At 60.5% G+C, this 15,000-nt stretch overlaps 1 protein-coding gene and 1 pseudogene across 2 annotated transcripts in view; both read right to left on the bottom strand.

Moving 5' to 3' along the window:
- Window positions 1-7,536, bottom strand: part of LOC144953158 (ATP-dependent RNA helicase dhx29-like) — a 24,545-nt gene extending 17,009 nt beyond the window's left edge. Inside the window, 7 exon segments of the mRNA XM_078883721.1 lie at window positions 2,149-2,233; window positions 3,794-3,914; window positions 4,388-4,535; window positions 5,965-6,114; window positions 6,268-6,645; window positions 7,392-7,430; window positions 7,432-7,536. Of these exon segments, the coding sequence (XP_078739847.1) occupies window positions 2,149-2,233; window positions 3,794-3,914; window positions 4,388-4,535; window positions 5,965-6,114; window positions 6,268-6,645; window positions 7,392-7,430; window positions 7,432-7,488 (978 nt within the window). The 5' untranslated portion in view covers window positions 7,489-7,536.
- Window positions 7,537-8,010: 474 nt separating this feature from the next.
- LOC144948455 (ATP-dependent RNA helicase DHX29-like) lies at window positions 8,011-14,994 on the bottom strand (annotated as a pseudogene). Its single transcript, XR_013640159.1, has 5 exons — window positions 14,678-14,994; window positions 13,113-13,281; window positions 12,252-12,379; window positions 9,006-9,308; window positions 8,011-8,491 (listed from the first exon to the last, which is right to left on the bottom strand). The product of XR_013640159.1 is annotated as an ATP-dependent RNA helicase DHX29-like (transcript).
- Window positions 14,995-15,000: the final 6 nt, after the last annotated feature.

Raw genomic sequence — 15,000 nt, 5'->3', positions numbered from 1 at the left:
GTCATCGACGGCGTTCGCATCGTCGTCGATGACGTCATCGAGGACGTTCGCATCGTCGGCGACGACGTCATCGAGGGCGTTCGCATCGTCGGCGACGACGTCATCGAGGGCGTTCGCATCGTCGTCGATGACGTCATCGATGGCGTTCGCATCGTCGGCGACGACGTCATCGAGGGCGTTCGCATCGTCGTCGATGACGTCATCGAGGGCGTTCGCATCGTCGTCGATGACGTCATCGAGGACGTTCGCATCGTCGTCGATGACGTCATCGAGGACGTTCGCATCGTCGTCGATGACGTCATCGGCGAAAAGGTGGTGAACGTCCTCGTGTCCTTAGAACTGCTTTTTGTGCTTAGCTTGTTGGCCTTCCCAACTCCACGCACCTCCGATTAGCACGGATGGTTACCCACAGATTCACACAGAGACCCACAGACTCACACAGAGACCCACAGACTCACACACAGAGACGCACAGACTCACACAGAGACCCACAGACTCACACAGAGACCCACAGACTCACACAGAGACCCACAGACTCACACAGAGACCCATAGACTTACACAGAGACCCACAGACTCACACAGAGACCCACAGACTCACACGCAGAGACCCACAGACTCACACGCAGAGACCCACAGACTCACGCAGAGACCCACAGACTCACACAGAGACCCACAGACTCACACAGAGACCCACAGACTCACACAGAGACCCACAGACTCACACGCAGAGACCCACAGACTCACACGCAGAGACCCACAGACTCACGCAGAGACCCACAGACTCACACAGAGACCCATAGACTCACCCAGAGACCCATAGACTCACACAGAGACCCATAGACTCACACACAGAGACGCACAGACTCACACAGAGACCCACAGACTCACACAGAGACCCACAGACTCACACAGAGACCCACAGACTCACACAGAGACCCATAGACTCACCCAGAGACCCATAGACTCACACAGAGACCCATAGACTCACACACAGAGACGCACAGACTCACACAGAGACCCACAGACTCACACAGAGACCCACAGACTCACACAGAGACCCATAGACTCACCCAGAGACCCATAGACTCACACAGAGACCCATAGACTCACACACAGAGACGCACAGACTCACACAGAGACCCACAGACTCACACAGAGACCCACAGACTCACACAGAGACCCACAGACTCACACACAGAGACGCACAGACTCACACAGAGACTCACAGACTCACACAGAGACCCACAGACTCACACAGAGACCCACAGACTCACACAGAGACCCACAGACTCACACACAGACTCGCACAGACTCACACAGAGACCCACAGACTCACACAGAGACCCACAGACTCACACACAGAGACGCACAGACTCACACAGAGACCCACAGACTCACACACAGAGACCCACAGACTCACACAGAGACCCACAGACTCACACAGAGACCCACAGACTCACACAGAGACCCACAGACTCACACACAGAGACGCACAGACTCACACAGAGACCCACAGACTCACACAGAGACCCACAGACTCACACAGAGACCCACAGACTCACACAGAGACCCACAGACTCACACACAGACTCGCACAGACTCACACAGAGACCCATAGACTCACACAGAGACCCACAGACTCACACAGAGACCCACAGACTCACACACAGAGACGCACAGACTCACACAGAGACCCACAGACTCACACAGAGACCCACAGACTCACACAGAGACCCACAGACTCACACAGAGACCCACAGACTCACACACAGACTCGCACAGACTCACACAGAGACCCATAGACTCACACAGAGACCCACAGACTCACACAGAGACCCACAGACTCACACAGAGACCCACAGACTCACACAGAGACCCACAGACTCACACAGACTCACTCACAGACCCACAGACTCACACACAGAGACCCACAGACTCACACAGACTCGCACAGAGACCCACAGACTCACACAGACTCACACAGAAACCCACAGACTCACGCACAGAGACCCACAGACTCACACAGAGACCCACAGACTCACACAGACTCACTCAGAGACCCACAGACTCACACACAGAGACCCACAGACTCACACAGACTCACACAGAGACCCACAGACTCACACAGACTCGCACAGAGACCCACCTTGCGCACACCCGGCGGAGGGATGGAGAAAGCGGCGCTCTGGTCGCGTGACGACAGCACCGAGTGGAGCGGCACCACCTTGTACCTGGCGCAGCGACGCACGCACGGTCAGGTACAGGCAAAGGTGCCCCCCTCCACCGTGTAGCCTGCACGGGCGGCCGGGTCAAGTGCCGTTAGCGAGCGGCACCTACGAAGGCCGGCAGGGCCGCGCGAGGCCGCCCTTCTCTCCTCAAGTGCTCGTTGAGGCCGAGTCGACCTAGGGGAGGCCCGGGACCGGTTCAGAGTTCTGCCGTCACCGGCGGTGTTGGTGACCGTGAGCGGGGATCGAACTCGGTACGCCGCCGGGTTCGTGTCGGGGCGGAGTAGCGCTGAACGCTTCACCACCGCAGGCCACGCTCACGAGGCCACACCGCAGCGCACACAGACACGTGTATACACACACACACACGCGTGTATACACACACACACACACGCCCATACACACACACACACGCACACACACACACACACACACGCACGCACACACACACACACGCACACACACGCACACACACGCGTATATACACACACACACACACACGCGTGTATACACACACACACACACGCGCACACACACACACGCGCACACACACACACACGCATGTATACACACACACACACGCACACACACACACGCGTGTATACACACACACACACGCGTGTATACACACACACACACACGCGTGTATACACACACACGCACACACACACACATGCGTGTATACACACACACACACACGCGTGTATACACACACACGCACACACACACACGCGTGTATACACACACACACACACACGTGTGTATACACACACACGCACACACACACACGCGTGTATACACACACACGCACACACACACACATGCGTGTATACACACACACACACACACGTGTGTATACACACACACGCACACACACACACGCGTGTATACACACACACACACACACGTGTGTATACACACACACGCACACACACACACGCGTGTATATACACACACACACACACACGCGTGTATACACACACACACGCGTATATACACACACACACACACACGCCCATACACGCGTGTATACGCACACACACACGCACACGGACACACACTTACCCATACAACGCACCCATACACACACGCACCCATACACGCACACACGCACACACACGCGTGTATACACACACACACACGTATATACACACACACATACACACGCCCATACACACACACACGCACACACACACGCGTGTGTATACACGCGCACACACACACGCGTGTATACACACACACACGCGTGTATACACACACGCCCACACGCACACACACGCGTGTATGCGCACACACACACGCACACACACACACACACTTACCCATACAACGCACCCATACACACACGCACCCATACACACATACACGCACACACGCACACACACACGCGCGCACACACACACGCGCACGCCCACGCGCGCATGCACGCGCACACACACACACACGACGCTGGCATCGCGCGGCAAGCGTTCGCCGCGGCAATGCCGGCGCAATCGCCCCGTCGTCCTTGTGAGCGGTTGCACCGGGGCGTCGTTCCAGCGCGGTGGGGGGGGGGGGAGGCCTCACCGCCGGGAGTCGCGAAAGTCGCGGTGCTGGCCGAGTGCGTCGTGGAGATCCTGGATGTCGGCAAAGCCCGGCAGGAAAACGAGCACGGCGCCCTCCACCGCACGCAGCTCGGCGCTGGTGTCTAGGCACAGAGACAAAGATCCCCCGTGTAGCCTCTGGCAAGACTGTCGGGGCAAGTGCTGCTAGCCAGTAGCAGCAGCAGCTACTACTGGCGGTGGCGTGACGAGGCGGCGTTGCCGGCTCGGACCAGCGCCGACGGGGGATTTGATTTGTTTTATTGTAATTCATTTCCATTGAATGTTTTTTTTCACGTAATTTTTGCTGTATTGCTACGCAGTTTATATTTTATTATTTAATAATAATAAAAATGATTAACTTCTGCATTATAATAATTTATTATTACACGTATACATTCGATAATTGCTTTTTTAACCCTCCTATCTGGCAACAAAACTGACACCTTTTTTTACAAGCGTCAGTTTTGTTGCCAGAGAGAAGGGTAAAAAAAAACAATCATCGTATTTTTTCACTGGCAAACGAGGTTCCAATGACGTATACATTTGCTCCCCCCCTCCCTCCCGCCCCCCAACTCACCCAGGTGGGCGAGCAGCGCCACCACGAGCTCCAGGTTGACCCGCTCGGGGTTGGCGGTGGCGACGGTGTGGCGGGTGCGGGCGCTGTAGCGCGCCGGGTCGAGCCCGCTGGGGTCCGTGGCGGCCGCCCCCTCCTTCTCCCACGACAGCTGAGCTCGCCGCGGGGAGAGGGACAAGTTGAAACGTTCTTTTATTCGAAGCTTTCGCGACTGCGGCGATTTCGCGCTCGTGGGTTTCTCTCGGTAAAGCCGCGCGGATTAGGAACCACGAGTCGATGATGGCTCACGGACGTTTCGATGGCAACGGCGAGCGGTCGTCTTCAGGTGAGAGAGAGAAACACGCGCCTCTGTGACGAGGCATTAGAAAGAGGGGGGAGTGGGGCATGCCGCAAAGGGGCGAGAGAGGGTGGGGATCACATTCAAAGAGGCCTTGGGTGAGAGAGAGATGAAAGAAATGTGACAAGGAGGCTTAGACATCAAACTTAACAACATTTTAGAAATGCAATGCTACTCAGACAGTCGGCCAACACAACAGTTAACACTTGGTTGCTCAACGTCCTTCCAAAGATGACAACATTTTACAACCCTCCCCGCCCCCTCGATATAATGCCTCGAAACGTCGTGATCCACTATTTACTTATTTTCCTATCCACACGACTTTACCGAAAGAACCTCAAGAGTTGCATCATGGGACCTCTTTTGCCAGTAGCAAAATATACTAATAGGGTTTTTCCCCCTTTTTTTTTTTGCAAAAGGTGTCAGTTTTTGTTGCCAGAAAAAAGGGGAAAAACCCTATTAGTATATGTTGGTACTGGCAAAGGAGGTCCCATGGTGTAGCTGCTCACCCCGAACTCTCATTACTCTGGTGGTGCGTTGTCTTTGAACCGTGCGCCTTTTGGCGTCATCTGGTCGAACACCAGATGAGACGAGGCTCTAAAGAAAGCCGTCTCTGGTGTGGACCAATCAGTTTCAAAGGACAATGCATACGTTATCAGAGTTGTGTTTTTTTGTTTCCATTTGACTGCAAGTATTGTGGTTAATGTAAGCATGATTCCTCGCAAAAAGGTGTCAGTTTTGGTTGCCAGAAAAAAAGGGGGAAAAAAACCCGTATTAAGTAACCTCAAGAGTGTTTAATATTTCTGTTCAATAAAAATATTAAATTTCGATTTAAAGCTTTCGTGACTGCAGGGATTCATCTTCTTGGTTCTTTCGGTAAAGTCACGTAGAAGGGAAGTAATAAAATAATAAAAAAAAACATAACAAAATAATATAATTCTCACGACGTTTCGGCCACAACGCAAGCAGCCGTCCGCGTTGTGGCCGAAACGTCGTGAGAATTATATTATTTTGTTATGTTTTGTTTTTATTATTTTATTACTTCCCTTCTACGTGACTTTACCGAAAGAACCAGGAAGAAAAATATTTAAATTCCACCTCCCTCTCCCCCCCGCTAGCGGCACGTCGGGGGGGCCGATTGGTGCCGCCCCCCCCCCCCCCTCGGCCGCGCGAGGAACTCGCCCTGTGGCCGCGTCGACCCCAGCGTCGACCCCAGCGTGACCCCGCGACCCCCGCCGCTCACCTGCACGCGACGCGATTGTCCGGCCCGTCCCGTGACGGTGACGGCGGTGGACTGCTGCTGCTGCTGCTGGTCGCGCTCGCGCAAGGCGTACGGGGAGTCCGAGTCCAGCGCGTAGCCGCTCAACTCCACCACGTCCTCCATGTAGCTCACCTGATGGGGGGACACGGGGGGGAGGAGGTGTGGGAGGAGGTGTGAGAGGAGGAGGAGGATACTGACCGAGTGCCAGGTCGATGGGTCTCTCTCTGTGTGTGTGTGTCAGTCTATGAGTCTCTCTCTCTCTCCGAGTGCCCGCGAGCGCCGCACCTGCACGGGGAAGGTGCGCCCGGGCACCGTGACGATGGGGCACCCGCCGAAATACCGCGACAGGCGCCGGCAGTCGGCCGTGGCGCTCATGAGGATGAGACGCGGCGGCTGCTGCCGCTGCCGCTGCCGCCCCCCCGAAGTCGCCGCCGAAGACGCCGCCGAAGTGGCCGCCCGCGCCAGCAGGCGGCGCATGGCGGCGAGGAGGAGGTCGTTGTGTGCGCCGCGCTCGTGCACCTCGTCCACGACGAGGTGGGACAGCGACGACAGCGTCGGCTCCACCTGCAGCCGGCGCAGGAGCACGCCAGCCGTGGCGTAGAGCAGGCGGCAGCAGGGCCCGGCGCGGCGCTCCAGGCGGATCTGGTAGCCGCAGAGCGACGACTGCGGGACGGACGGACGGGGCGGGAAGGGGGGGGGGGGGTCAGGTGACCTGTCGGCGGGGGGGGGGGGGGGGCGGTGCGACGCGACGCGGCCGGAGAGCCGTTGTCTGCTGCCCGTGAAGGCCGGCACGGCACACGAGGTGGCGGTGGGGGGGGTGGACAATAGCGCGCCCGGCCGCCTTTGTCTCCCCGGTGGCGATGTTTGCTAAGCACACCGCGCAGGTGCTCGTTTGAGGCTGAGTCGACCTAGGGGAGGCCCGGGACCAGTTCAGATAATTGTCACTGGTGTTGGCAGATCGCGGGAATCGAACCCGTGTCGCCGGGTCCATAGCGCAGCGTAGCGCTAACCGCTGCAACTATCGCTCCCCACTACACACACACACGTACACACACACACGTACACACACACACACACACGTACACACACACACACCTAGACACACACACACGTAGACACACACACAGTTACACACCTAGACACACACACACGTAGACACACACACACACACGTAGACACACACACACACGTAGACACACACACACACACGTAGACACACACGTACACACACACGTAGACACACACACACACGTAGACACACACACACCTAGACACACACACACGTAGACACACACGTAGACACACACACACGTAGACACACACACACGTAGACACACACACACGTAGACACACACACACACACGTAGACACACACACACACAACACACGCGTGTGCGTGCGTCCGTCACCTCGCTGCCCGGCTCTCCGTGTGCTCCCAGCTCCTGGTTTGACGCGCCGAGCGAGGCTCACGGCCGAGATGCGCCGCGGCTGCGTGCACACCACCATGAAGGGGGCACCACCGCCACCACCACCACCAGCACCACCGCCACCACCGCCGCCACCACCACCACCACCGCCACCGCCACCACCACCACCAGCACCACCACCACCCTCCTCCTCACTGCCACCCGGGGAATCTCCTGGGGGGCAAAGGGGGTGGGGGGGTGGGTGAGTGGGGGAGGGGGCATGAGGGGAGGGGGAGTGAGGGAGGGGGGGAAGTGGGGGGGGGGGGGTGAAGGTGGGGGGAAGTGGGGGGGGCGATGAGGGGGGAGGGATGGGGGGAGGAAGTGGGGGGGGAATTGGGGGGCGATGTGGGGGAGGGGTGAGGGGGGGAAGTGGGGGGGATGAGGGGGGGGGGGAGAAGTGGGGGGGGAGAAGTGGGGGAGCAACATTCGACCTCTTGAGTCTTGGCGATGAATTCGACACCCGTGGCGTCTGCACTCACTCACCCCCGACCCCTCACCCCCGACCCCTCACCCCGACCCCTCACCCCCGACCCCTCACCCCCGACCCCTCACCCCCGACCCCTCACCCCCGACCCCACTCACCCCCGACCCCCCCCCCCCCCCCCCCCTCACCGGCCAGGAACTCCTCGAGCAGGAACTGCGGCACCTGGGTGCTCTTCCCGCTGCCCGTCTCCCCGGCGACGATGACCACTCGGTGCGTCGCCATGGCGCCCCACCAGCTGCTCGCGGTGCTGCGACACGGGGCAGGGCCCGGCGCTCGGCGCGGAGCCTCTCGGCCGCCGGCGAGGAGCGGAGGCGCTGGAAGAGGTGACGGCACGCGGACAGGGAGCCCCCTCCCCGCCGCGTCCTCCGCACCGCCGCCACCAGCCGCCACCGTCGCCGCCGCGCCCGTCACGCGTAACGTCGTTGCCGCCACCACCGCCGCCGCCGTTTTTCACTTCCTCCTCATCCTCCTCCTCGTCGTCGTCGTCGTCGTCGGAGCCGGAGCCGGAGCCGCTGCCCTCCGAGTCGTCCCACGACTCCTTGAGCGCGCCGTCGCTGTCCTGCGGAACGCGACGGCGACGGCCGAAAACCGTGACGCTCGCTTCTTCACATTCGTAGGTTTTTTCGGAAAAGTTCGGTGAAGTCGCGTAGGTACCTACGTGACTTTACCGACAAAAACTAAGAATATGAATCCTTGCAGTCACGAAAGCTTCAAATCTAGAATCGTTTCTTCACGACCGCCTCTCTCTCTGTGTCGCGTTCAGCCGCTCGCTCTCCCGCCCCTCCAACCCACTCCTCTGATTCAGCGCCGCTGGACACGTACGGCGCGGAAGACGCTCAAAGTACGGTACGTGGACTCACGCGGCAGAGACCCAGAGACTCACACAGAGACCCATAGACTCACACAGAGACCCAGAGACTCACACAGAGACTCACAGACTCACACACAGAGACCCACAGGTGGGGTGGGGTGGGGGTGGGGTGGGGGTGGGGTGGGGGTGGGGGTGGGGGTGGGGGTGGGGGTGGGGGTGGGGTGGGGTGGGGGTGGGGGGTGGGGGTGGTGGTGGACGCGACCTCCCACCTGCGCGGGGCGCCTGCTTCTTCCGCCCCTTGCCGCCGTGACCTTTGCGAACCCTTCGCTCCTGCTGCTCGCTCCACTGCTGCTGCTCCTGCTGCTGCTGCTGCTGCTGCTGCAGCGCAGGCTGCTGCTGCTGCTTGCGGCTGCTGCTGCTCCTTGAGCTGCGCCAGCAGGCGGTCGAGGAACTCGTCGCGTGGCCGGTTGGTCTCGTCGCGCGCCGCCTGCTGGGCCGCCTGCTCCGCGTCGCGCCACTCCAGCCACACGTCGCGGTACGGGGGCGGCAGCAGCTGGTGGATCGACTGCGGCGGCGAGCGGGAGAGCGGGCGAGCGGGAGAGCGGGAGAGCGGAGGAGAGCGGGCGAGCGGGAGAGCAGGCGAGCGGGAGAGCGGGCGAGCGGGAGAGCGGGAGAGCGGGAGAGAGCGGGAGATCGGGGCGAGCGGGAGAGCGGGCGAGCGGGAGAGCGGGAGAGCGGGAGAGCGGGGAGAGCGGGCGAGCGGGAGAAGCGGGAGAGCGGGGCGAGCGGGGAGAGCGGGGGCGAGCGGGAGAGCGGGCGAGCGGGCGAGCGGAGAGCGGCGAGCGGAGAGCGGGAGAGCGAGGGAGAGCGAGAGAGCGGGAGAGCGGGCGAGCGGGAGAGCGGGAGAGCGGGAGAGCGGGCGAGCGGGAGAGCGGGAGAGCGGGAGAGCGGGAGAGCGGGCGAGCGAGAGAGCGGGCGAGCGGGCGAGCGGGAGAGCGGGAGAGCGGGAGAGCGGGCGAGCGGAGAGCGGGAGAGCGGGAGAGCGGGAGAGCGGGAGAGCGGGCGAGCGGAGAGCGGGAGAGCGGGAGAGCGGGCGAGCGGGCGAGCGGAGAGCGGGAGAGCGGGAGAGCGGGAGAGCGGGAGAGCGGGAGAGCGGGCGAGCGGCGAGCGGGAGAGCGGGAGAGCGGGCGAGCGGGAGAGCGGGAAAGCGGGAGAGCGGGCGAGCGGGAGAGCGGGCGAGCGGGAGAGCGGGAGAGCGGGCGAGCGGGAGAGCGGGAGAGCGGGAGAGCGGGAGAGCGGGCGAGCGGGCGAGCGGGGTTGTTGTTGTAAACGGGGAAAGAAAAGACGGGGGGGGGGGGGGCGAGCCCCGGCCGGAGCTGCCGCCCAACAACTAGACCTGGGGCAGCACGCCACGGTAGGGGGGGGGGGCGGCAGCAGCTGGTCTGTGGGTCACTGTGTGTGAGTCTGTGGGTCTCTGTGTGCGAGTCTGTGGGTCTCTGTGTGTGAGTCTGTGGGTCTCTGTGTGTGAGTCTGTGGGTCACTGTGTGTGAGTCTGTGGGTCTCTGTGTGTGAGTCTGTGGGTCTCTGTGTGTGAGTCTGTGGGTCACTGTGTGTGAGTCTGTGGGTCTATGTGTGAGTCTACGGGTCTCTGTGTGAATCTCTGTGTGTGAGTCTGTGGGTCTCTGTGTGAGTCTCTGTGTGGTGAGTCTGTGGGTCTCTGTGTGAGTCTGTGGGTCTCTGTGTGTGAGTCTGTGGGTCACTGTGTGTGAGTCTGTGGGTCTATGTGTGAGTCTACGGGTCTCTGTGTGAATCTCTGTGTGTGAGTCTGTGGGTCTCTGTGTGAGTCTCTGTGTGGTGAGTCTGTGGGTCTCTGTGTGTGAATCTGTGGGTCTCTGTGAGTCTGTGGGTCTCTGTGTGTGAGTCTATGAGTCTCTGTGTGTGAGTCTGTGGGTCTCTCTGTGAGTCTGTGGGTCTCTGTGTGAGTCTATGGGTCTCTGTGTGAGTCTATGGGTCTCTATGGGTCTCTATGGGTCTCTATGGGTCTCTGTGTGAGTCTGTGGGTCTCTGTGTGAGTCTGTGGGTCTCTGTGTGAGTCTACGGGTCTCTGTGTGAGTCTATGGGTCTTTATGGGTCTCTATGGGTCTCTGTGCGAGTCTGTGGGTCTCTGTGTGAGTCTGTGGGTCTCTGTGTGAGTCTGTGGGTCTCTGTGCGAGTCTGTGGGTCTCTGTGTGAGTCTATGGGTCTCTGTGTGAGTCTGTGGGTCTCTGTGTGAGTCTACGGGTCTCTGTGTGAGTCTATGGGTCTTTATGGGTCTCTATGGGTCTCTGTGCGAGTCTGTGGGTCTCTGTGTGAGTCTGTGGGTCTCTGTGTGAGTCTGTGGGTCTCTGTGCGAGTCTGTGGGTCTCTGTGTGAGTCTATGGGTCTCTGTGTGAGTCTGTGGGTCTCTGTGTGGGTCTATGGATCTCTGTGCGAGTCGATGGGTCTCTGCGCGTAGTTTCTCGGCGCATCACTGCCGGGGGAGATGACGCTCGCACGCACACCCGCACGCACGCACACACGCACGCACGCACGCACACATGCACACACGCACACACGCACGCACACACACTCGCACGCACACACGCACGCACACACGCTCGCACGCACACACGCACACACGCACACACACTCGCACGCACACACACTCGCACACACGCACGCACGCACGTACACACGCTCGCACGCACACACGCACACACGCACGCACACACGCTCGCACGCACACACGCACACACGCACGCACGCACGTACACACGCTCGCACGCACACACGCACACACGCACACACACTCGCACGCACACACACTCGCACGCACACACGCACGCACACACGCTCGCACGCACGCACACACGCACGCACACACACTCGCACGCACGCACACACGCACGCACACACGCACGCACACACGCTCGCACACACACACGCACGCACACACGCTCGCACGCACACACGCACGCACACACGCTCGCACACACACACGCACGCACACACACACGCACGCACACACGCTCGCACACACACACGCACGCACACACGCTCGCACACACACACGCACGCACACACACACGCACGCACACACGCTCGCACGCACACACGCACGCACGCACACACGCTCGCACACACGCTCGCACGCACACACGCTCGCACACACACACGCACGCACACACACACGCACGCACACACGCTCGCACGCACACACGCACGCACGCACACACGCACGCACACACACTCGCACGCACGCACACACGCACGCACACACGCACGCACACACACTCGCACGCACACACGCACACACGCTCGCACGCACACACACGCACACACGCACACACACTCGCACGCACACACACTCGCACGCACACACGCACGCACACACGCACGCACGCACACACGCACGCACACACGCACACACGCACACACACTCGCACGCACACACGCTCGCACGCACACACGCTCGCACGCACACACGCACCTGTCCCTTGCACAGGTGCCAGAGCGCGAGCGTTGCCCCCAGGTGCTGAGCCTGCATGGCGTCCTCGCACACCACGACGGGGCAAACCTCGAGCACACCGCCCCTCCTTCAGCCTGTCCACCGTCACCCTGACACGGACAGACAGAGAGACAGACAGAGAGACAGAGAGACAGACAGACAGACAGAGAGACAGACAGACAGAGAGACAGACAGATAGACAGACAGAGAGACAGAGAGACAGACAGAGAGACAGACAGACAGACAGAGAGAAAAAAACATCGCACGTCGAAGGTGCAACGAAGGGGAGCGAGCGGGGGGTGACGGTGTTCCTGAACCCAGGGGGGGTCCCCAACCCTCGGGCTGTGGACCGGGTGTCGCGGACCGGTACTGGTCCGTGGCCTGTTAGGAACCGGTCCGCACAGCAGCAGGTGAGGGCGGTGAGTCCGTGTGTGTACACACTCTACACACCGCGTAGTGGTGAGAGCGGTGAGTCCGTGTGTGTACACACTCTACACACCGCGTAGTGGTGAGAGCGGTGAGTCCGTGTGTGTACACACTCTACACACCGCATCGTGGCGAGCGGTGAGTCCGCGTGTGGAACCCGCCCCCATTGTTTCATCATTCACCACTTCCGTCCGGGAACTCCACGCCTCGTCTTTGCCGCACGTATTTGCCCGCGGGGCTCTTGAAACGCCGAGTTCAGCGGCGAGAATTCGGGCGCGAGAAAAGTTGCCTCCCCCCCCTCCCCCCCCCCTCGTTGCTTTGGCAAGCCGCTCGCTCTCCGTCGCTACGAACGCAACGGTCGCGGCGGCGCCGGCGCGGCGGAGGGTCGGGGGTCGGGGGTCGGGCGCCGGCGCTCACCGGCTTCTCCAGTAGCGGCCGGCCGGCACCTTCTGGAAGCCGGGCGCCGGGCTGCGTGGGAGTCGCTTGCGGCACCAGTCGATGAGGAACTGCTTGGGAGACTTCCCCGTCCAGTTGCGGGCGCTGTACTCGAAGTTGCGCACATCCAGCGGCGGGCGTCCCGCGCCTCCTACCCACGCGTGGCGACACGGCGCAGTCGTCGTCAACGTCAACGCTGCCACCACCAGCAGCACCACCACACTCCAACAACGCCACCACCACACTCCAACACCACCACCACACTCCAACACCGCCACCACCACCACACTCCAACACCACCACCACACTCCAACACCTGTGTCTCTCTCTGTGTCTCTCTCTGTGTCTCTCTCCGTGTGTCTCCGTGTGTCTCCGTATCTCTCCGTGTGTCTCCGTGTGTCTCCGTGTGTCTCTCTGTCTCTCTCTCTGTCTCTCTCTCCGTGTGTCTCCGTGTGTCTCCGTGTGTCTCTGTGTCTCTCTCTCTCTCCGTGTGTCTCTGTGTCTCTCTCTCTGTCTCTCTCCGTATCTCTCCGTGTGTCTCCGTGTGTCTCCGTGTTTCCCCTTGTCTCTCTCTCTCTCCGTGTGTCTCCGTGTCTCTCCGTGTGTCTCCGTGTGTCTCCGTGTGTCTCTCTCTGTCTCTCTCTCCGTGTGTCTCCGTGTGTCTCCGTGTGTCTCTGTGTGTCTCTCTCTGTCTCTCTCTCCGTGTGTCTCCGTGTGTCTCCGTGTGTCTCTGTGTGTCTCTCTCTGTCTCTCTCTCCGTGTGTCTCCGTGTGTCTCCGTGTGTCTCTGTGTCTCTCTCTCTGTGTCTCTCTCTCCGTGTGTCTCCGTGTGTCTCCGTGTGTCTCTGTGTCTCTCTCTGTGTCTCTCTCTCCGTGTGTCTCCGTGTGTCTCCGTGTGTCTCCGTGTGCCTCTGTGTCTCTCTCTCTGTGTCTCTCTCTCCGTGTGTCTCCGTGTGCCTCTGTGTCTCTCTCTCCGTGTGTCTCCGTGTGTCTCCGTGTGTCTCTGTGTCTCTCTCTCTGTCTCTCTCTCCGTGTGTCTCCGTGTGTCTCCGTGTGTCTCTGTGTCTCTCTCTCTGTGTCTCTCTCTCCGTGTGTCTCCGTGTGTCTCCGTGTGTCTCCGTGTGCCTCTGTGTCTCTCTCTCCGTGTGTCTCCGTGTGTCTCCGTGTGTCTCTGTGTCTCTCTCTTTGTCTCTCTCTCCGTGTGTCTCCGTGTGTCTCTGTGTCTCTCTCTCTGTCTCTCTCTCCGTGTGTCTCCGTGTGTCTCCGTGTGTCTCTGTGTCTCTCTCTGTGTCTCTCTCTGTCTCTCTCTCCGTGTGTCTCCGTGTGTCTCCGTGTGTCTCTGTGTCTCTCTCTGTCTCTCTCTCCGTGTGTCTCCGTGTGTCTCTGTGTCTCTCTCTCTGTCTCTCTCTCCGTGTGTCTCCGTGTGTCTCCGTGTGTCTCCGTGTGTCTCCGTGTGTCTCTGTGTCTCTCTCTCTGTCTCTCTCTCCGTGTGTCTCCGTATCTCTCCGTGTGTCTCCGTGTGTCTCTGTGTCTCTCTCTCCGTCCCACCTTTCGGCGGCTCCTTCTTTATCTGCGTCTTCTCGGCGCCTCCCTCCAGCAGTTTGAGGCCCGCCAGGGCTTCGTCAGGCGACACCTCCGCCGTCTCCTTGGCGACAGTCTGCCTGGCGGCCTTCACCTTGGCGACCATCTCCCTGGCGACGGTCTCCTTGGCAACCATCTCCCTGGCGGCCGCCTGCTTGGCGGCCCTCTCCCTGGCGACGGTCTCCTTGGCGATCAACTCCCTGGCGGCCCTCTCCCTGGCGACGGTCTCCTTGGCGACCAACTCCCTGGCGGCCGCCTCCCTGGCCAGGGCCTCCTTGGCGACCGTCACC

Source organism: Lampetra fluviatilis, chromosome 3, assembly GCF_964198595.1.
Source record: "Lampetra fluviatilis chromosome 3, kcLamFluv1.1, whole genome shotgun sequence".
In the NCBI taxonomy this organism is placed as follows: Eukaryota; Metazoa; Chordata; class Hyperoartia; order Petromyzontiformes; family Petromyzontidae; genus Lampetra; species Lampetra fluviatilis.
This window is presented reverse-complemented; position numbering and strand designations above follow the sequence as displayed.